A 6,795-nucleotide genomic window follows, 5' to 3' on the forward strand; every position below is an offset into this window, starting at 1 on the left:
CTGAGAAGAAGGAAATACATGAATTAGTTATTTTGGCGTATGGGACATCTATTTTATTTATATATTTTAAAGCTCTAGATGATTCTTATTTATTGAGGTAACAACCGTTTTGAGGGACATGACTAATACTCTTGTTGTGTGTGTGAGTATATATAAGTAGTCCCAGAATCACCAACATACAACTGGAATTTACTGGTTTAGCTCTTAAAAATGTTCAAGAGGAATTTAGAGACAGCTACAGTATTACCTCATAAAACTGAAAAACAGGCAAGAATAAACCAAAATGTCAGTATGGCAAAATTTTGTTTTTTTCTTGGCATACCTGTCCCTGCCTGCTTCCCACCACTCAGCCTTGCTAGGTTCTTCCTTCTCCAAGACCACGTCCCCCAGGAGCCTTCCTCAGTCCCTCCTGTCACTTCTGCTGTACTTGAACCTCCAGCGGGGTGGTTCCCCACGTGCTCAGGGCCTTTCCATGGCAGCCAATGAAGATTTGTTGAAAGAGCTCTTGGGTGGTAATTTTTTCTTTCTCTGTCTCTTTTTTTTCACGTGAAAGAGACAGAGCGGTGCTTCGATCCCCTCATTCATGAACACAATCCCAACAAAAGAAACACCCCCGACTCTCATCCGCACCAACAAATTCACCGAGGGGTTTCAGAACATCGTGGATGCCTACGGGGTTGGGAGCTACCGAGAAGTGAACCCAGGTTGGAAGCCTGAATTTGCCAGTCTTTGTGTCTTATACATTTTATACATCACTGCTGCTTTTTTTCCCTATAAGAATATAATAGATATTTGGAAAAATAGGCCCACTGTTACTGTTTTGTTATCTTATTTAGTATAAAGTGTTAATTTTAACCTGTCGGTTCTCTCCTGAGAATTTGGGAGAAAGTCAAGATCGTTATACAGTATGCGGTCATGTTTGAGTTAACTAGAATTTTCTGCCTTTGCTGCGAATCAGAAATCGCTTGCTTTTCCTGCAGCTCTCTTTACCATCATCACTTTCCCCTTTTTATTTGCCGTGATGTTTGGAGACCTTGGACATGGCTTTGTGATGTTCTTATTTGCCCTCCTGTTGGTGTTAAATGAAGATCATCCCAGACTAAGTCAGTCACAAGAGGTAAAAACATAAACACTCGGGCTCATATCTGTTTGGGCAGCATTAGTAGTGATTCTCTTCTGTTTAACTATAAAAAGAGACGTTTAAAGATGTTCAGGGGCTTCCCTGGTGGCGCAGTGGTTGGGGGTCCGCCTGCCGATGCAGGGGACGCGAGTTCGTGCCCTGGTCCGGGAAGATCCCACATACCATGGAGCGGCGGGGCCCGTGAGCCATGGCCGCTGAGCCTGCTAGTCCGGAGCCTGTGCTCCACAACGAGAGAGGCCACAACAGCGAGAGGCCCGCGTACCGCAAAAAAAAAAACTGTTCAGTTTTGGGCGATAACTGTAACCCACCTGAGACATGGTTGCGGGGGCGGGTGGGCCTTCACCCCTGTGTGATGGGGGCGTCTGTGCCGTGAGCTTGCTTTTGAGCAGCCCTGAGAGGAGCGGTTAAGAAAGTGCTCAAACCCGGTCGGTCACGCCGGCTCGTTCTCCCGGTGGCCCCGCTTCGCTCCCCACAGATCGTGCGGATGTTTTTCAACGGCCGCTACATCCTCCTGCTGATGGGGCTGTTCTCAGTGTACACGGGCCTCATCTACAACGACTGCTTCTCCAAGTCGCTCAACCTCTTCGGCTCCGGGTGGAACGTGTCTGCCATGTACAGCTCCGGTCACAGCCCAGCGGAGCAGAGGAAGATGATGCTCTGGAAGTGAGTGTCCTGCTGCCAGTGTCTCAGGTGGAGGGGAGTTTCTCCGAGTCTCCTTCCCCCTCCGCAGGAGGCCCTCACCCTGCTTTTTGTTACAGTGACAGCGTCATCAGGCACAACAGGGTTTTGCAGTTGGATCCCAGTGTTCCTGGAGTGTTCCGAGGCCCTTATCCTCTTGGCATCGATCCCGTGAGTGTCCCCCCCCCCCCCCATTATCTCGGGTTCCTTGGTGCTGCCACCTAATTTTTTAATTAAAATTTAAAAAAATTTTTGGCCATGCCGTGCGGCTTGTGGGATCTTAGTTCCCTGACCAGGGATCGAACCTGCGCCCTCAGCAGTGGAAGCACGGAGTCCTAACCACTGGACCTCCAGGGAATTCCCAGTGCCACCTCGCTTTAACTGTCACAGAGGTTTCTCAGACTGTTCAGCACAGTTCAGGTGGTCGTACGTGAGGGGGTGGTACTCTGGGGGTTTCTGCCTGGACGCCAGAGGCTCACTGTGTGTTCTGAGTCAGGCTGCTGTACAGAAGAAGCTGACGGTCAGTGCCCGAATACAAGACCACAGGGAGCTGGGGCTACGGTCTGTCCTACTTCCTGACCTGTTTTACTCTAGTGAGAAGTGGCACTTCCGGAGCCATGTAATGTGCACTGTTTCTTCGATATCTTCTTTGTACAAGTGAATTGTTTTTTTACCCTTTGATGTAGAAAGAAATAGTATGGAATTTTAGAGTGGAAAGGGAGCTTAGGCTTATCATGGTGCTTATTGAGGTGGTTGTTTGAAAGGGAAAAAGTGTGGGGAGAAGGAAAGTGAAGCCGTGGCTCCAGGGCCGGGGCTGCCCCTGTCCTGCCCCCAACACGGCTCAGCAGGCTGCTGCTTATGAGGCCCAGGCAGCATTTCCCTAGACCCAGGGGTCTTTACGGGGAATCTCAGCCTTAAAAGAAAAGCTTAGAAACTACCTCGAAATTGGTTTGGAGTGATGCGATACAGTAGTGAAAAACTCTGTGACAAAAGTCTAGCATTCCCTAATCTGAGCTCTCCAAGGTAGCTCTCTCCTGAATGTGCATTCTCATCTCTAAACATAATTGGTGTAATTTAATGTTGTCAGTATAATTGGAAACTTGAAAAAACCTGACAACAGTCTCCTTAAGGAACAGCACTTTTCTCCTAAGGCAGTTGAAGGAAGTTAAAGTTTTCTTTTTTGGTTTTGTTTTGTCTTTAGATTTGGAACTTGGCCACAAATCGTCTCACTTTTCTGAACTCTTTCAAAATGAAAATGTCTGTGATTTTAGGAATTATTCACATGACTTTTGGAGTCATTCTGGGAATATTTAACCACTTGTAAGTACAGATTATTTTTTAACCGGTATTTATAAGCCAAGTTTTTGTTATTTCTTAAACTTTGCTTCTTGATGGTAGACTACATGGATCTTAAAGGAAGCCAGCATAGTGGTTTGTTGTATTAATATGATTCTGTTTTTTATTTATTTTTAAACATTTTTGGCTGCGTTGGGTCTTTGCTGCTGTATGCGGGCTCTCTCTAGTTGTGGTGAGCGGGGGCTACTCTTTGTTGCGGTGTGCTGGCTTCTCATTGTGGTGGCTTCTCTCGTTGCGCAGCGTGGGCTCTAGGCGATGCGGGCTTCAGTAGTTGCAGCACGCGGGCTTAGTGATTGTGGCTTGTGGGCCCTAGAGCACGTGGGCTTCAGTAGTTGCGGCGCATGGGCTTAGTAGTTGTGACTAGGGCTCTAGAGCACAGGCTCAGTAGTTGTGGTGCACGGCTTTAGTTGCTCCGTGGCATGTGAGATCTTCCCGGACCAGGGCTTGAAGCCGTGTCCCCTGCATTGGCAGGCGGATTCTTAACCACTGAGCCACCAGAGAAGTCCTATGATTCTGTTTTTTGTTTTTAATTTACTTTATTTATTTATTTTTGACTGCATTGGGTCTTTGTTGCTGCATGCGGGCTTTCTCTAGTTGTGGCGAGTGGGGGCTACTCTTCGTTGTGGTGCGCGGGCTTCTTATTGTGGTGGCTTCTCTTGTTGCAGAGCACAGGCTCTAGGCACGTGGGCTTCAGTAGTTGTGGTATGTAGGCTCAGTAGTTGTGGCTTGTGGGCTCTAGAGCACAGGCTCAGTAGTTGTGGTGCATGGGCTTAGCTGCTCCATGGCCTGTGGGATCCTCCCAGACAAGGGTTTGAACCCGTGTCCCCTGAATTGGCAGGCAGATTCTTAACCACTGCGCCACCAGGGGGCCCCAATTCTGTTTTGATGATAAGGTTTTTGGCAGCTTCATTGATTCAGCAAATATTTGTTGAGCACATAGAAGGTGCCTGGCACTATTCTAGGCACCAGGGATTGAACAGTGAGGAGGACAGAAAAAAGTTTTTGCCCTTACGGAGTTTACTTTCAAGTGAGGGAGACATGCAACATGTACAATCATATTTATTTCCAGAGGTGATTTTTGTCATATCTTTTTTTCATTTTCTAAATTAGAAAACTTTTGTTTGTTTCTTAGAGCTGGTATATTAGGGGAAAGAAATTATGTCTTTTTTCTCTAGCTGGATCTGACAGTGAAACACTAGTCATCTCTACTGTCTTCACATTTCTTTTCTTCGTGGTTACATCTGAATCGTAAGACAGATGACGTTATGCTGAGATAGACTTTGTCACAGAGAATTTAAGATTAATTTACTCTTTCCTTTTTCTCTTAGTCCAATATTGTTCATGGGTTGATCGATTCCTTTTTTTTTTTTTTCCCTAGACATTTCAGGAAGAAGTTCAACATTTACCTGGTTTCCATCCCGGAACTTCTCTTCATGCTCTGCATCTTTGGCTACCTTGTCTTTATGATTTTCTATAAGTGGCTGGTTTATTCAGCAGAAACCTCCAGAGTCGCTCCTAGCATTCTGATTGAATTTATTAATATGTTTTTATTCCCGGCTAGTGACACAGGAGGTCTTTACCCAGGGCAGGTAAGCAGTTGTGTCTTCCACTGTGAAGAACTCAAAGGAAGTCCTCCTGATAGCCTTTTTGTTTTCATCAGTAGAATGATTAAAGGTGCTTTCCATAGGCCTCCCGGGCACAGAGGGGCTTTCTGCTCCTCTGTGTGTTATCCCAAGAGGGTTCCATCCTGCTCTGAGAGCTGTCTCGGGGGCCCTGGTCAGACTGTGTATTCCAAACTCGCTGCCCCTCAGTAGCCGTGAAAACTGGTGGGAAGAGAGTGTATTACTGGAGGGTTTCTGAGGGCTGTCCATCCATCCATTTTTCCAGTTTCTCTAAAATCAACCTCTGACTAAGCCAGGTCCTCAGAGAACTGGCACTTGGACCACGGCACGCTGGCCCTCTCCAAAAATGGCTTTTCTATAACTGTGCATTTGTGTGATGCCATGCACGTCAGCTGTGAGTTTAGGAAACGAAAGGAAAAGACACCCTGGCAAATGTAATTTAGCTTGCGTTTACTTTATGTTCCTTGTTAATAAGGAGACATTTTACTTGGTTTCCACTAGTTTAAGTGCACCAGTGACATTGTTAGCACATCTTCACGTTTTAACCGGCTTCCTCCCCTTTTGCACCAACAGGAGCACGTCCAGAGGCTGCTTCTGGTCATCACAGCGTTGTCTGTCCCTGTGCTCTTCTTGGGAAAGCCACTCTTCTTGTTGTGGCTTCACCGTGGGCGCAGTTGCTTTGGGGTCAGCAGGGTAAGTGTGGGTTTGGCTGCATGTTTGTAAATGGTGAGCAAAGTCTGTTTTTAGTTGTGAAAGGTTTTGTAAAGAAAACGCCTTCCATGGGGTCCCAGACTCTGATTTAAAAGCCAAAGCTTCCTTTATCGAGAACTTTCGCGTTGCCTGTTCTGCAGAAGCGTGGTGCAAAGAGCCTGCCGTGTCTGGGCACGGGAGAGAGGTCCTCTGGTAATGAACCACAAACCTATCAGTAGATGGAACTGAATCCCTCAGTACTGCTTGTCATAAAGCATTTTTGTTCCTTATTCTTGCCTCTTGATTTTTCAAGGTTTTTTTGTTTAATTTAAATAACGTAACTAAAGGAAATGTGGAAAACATAGAAAATAATGCCTACTATTTCTCCTACTCAGTTATAACCAGTGTTAACCATTTGTTGAGTTTCTTTCCAGACTGTTTTCTTGTGTGTCTAGTTTCTCATTTTATTTTATTTTTTATAAATTGTGGTAAAATATACATGGCATAAATTTTCCATCTTAACTGTTTTTAGGTGCACGTTCAGTGGCATTACGTGCGTTCACATTGTGCAGCCATCCCCACCATCCGTCTCCAGAACTTTTTCGTCTTCCTGAGCTGAGACTCTTTACTCATTAATATTAACTCCCCATTTCCCCTCGACCCAGCCCCTGGCACCCACCCTTCTACTTTCTGTCTCTATGAAGTTGACTACTTTAGGTACCTCATATAAGTGGAATCATATAATGTTTCTGCTTTTATGACTGGCTGATTTCACTTAACCTAATGTCCTCAAGATTCCTCCATGTTGTAGCTTGTGTCAGAATTTCCTTCCTTTTTAAGGCTGAGTAATATTCCATTATATGGATAGACCACATTTTGCTTATCAGTTCATCCATGAATGGGCACTTGGGTTGTTTTCACCTTTCAGCTACTGTGAATAATGCTCCTAAGAACATGGGTGTATAAATATCTCTTGGAGTCCTTGCTTTCAGTTCTTTTGGGTATATACCTAGAAATGGTAATTCTTTGTTTAATTTTTTGGGAACCACCAAACGTTCCACAGTGGCTGCACCATTTTATGTTCCCACCAGCAATGCACAAGAGTTCCAGTTCCTCCATACCCTAATCAACACTTATTTATTTTCTTTTTTTTGGTTTGTTTACAATAGCCATCCTAGTGGGTATGATATGCTTATTTTCTTTCAAAGGACTTTTTTTTTTATTCCTAAAGAGCTGAATTTTTAAAAGAATCGAAGGGGTGCTAACTTTGATTTTGTCACAACCTTGTGTTTTTTTTTTTTTTTTTTT

The 6,795-nt window shown here is 45.0% G+C and overlaps 1 protein-coding gene across 5 annotated transcripts in view; it reads left to right on the forward strand.

The window, feature by feature from the left end:
* The window catches only part of ATP6V0A2 (ATPase H+ transporting V0 subunit a2), a 43,637-nt gene that overhangs the window by 23,716 nt on the left and 13,126 nt on the right, over window positions 1–6,795 (forward strand). For 4 of the 5 annotated variants that reach the window (XM_027125055.1, XM_027125057.1, XM_027125058.1 and 1 more), the window contains exons 10-16: window positions 554–704; window positions 981–1,117; window positions 1,617–1,804; window positions 1,900–1,990; window positions 3,021–3,139; window positions 4,554–4,764; window positions 5,371–5,490. In XM_027125055.1, the coding sequence (XP_026980856.1) occupies window positions 554–704; window positions 981–1,117; window positions 1,617–1,804; window positions 1,900–1,990; window positions 3,021–3,139; window positions 4,554–4,764; window positions 5,371–5,490 (1,017 nt within the window). The remainder of the gene's footprint in view (window positions 1–553; window positions 705–980; window positions 1,118–1,616; window positions 1,805–1,899; window positions 1,991–3,020; window positions 3,140–4,553; window positions 4,765–5,370; window positions 5,491–6,795) is intronic. The other variant, XM_027125056.1, reaches the window with a different exon arrangement.

Source organism: Aethalodelphis obliquidens, unplaced genomic scaffold (assembly GCF_003676395.1).
Source record: "Aethalodelphis obliquidens isolate GAN/ISIS:26980383/991018 unplaced genomic scaffold, ASM367639v1 scaffold28, whole genome shotgun sequence".
In the NCBI taxonomy this organism is placed as follows: Eukaryota; Metazoa; Chordata; class Mammalia; order Artiodactyla; family Delphinidae; genus Aethalodelphis; species Aethalodelphis obliquidens.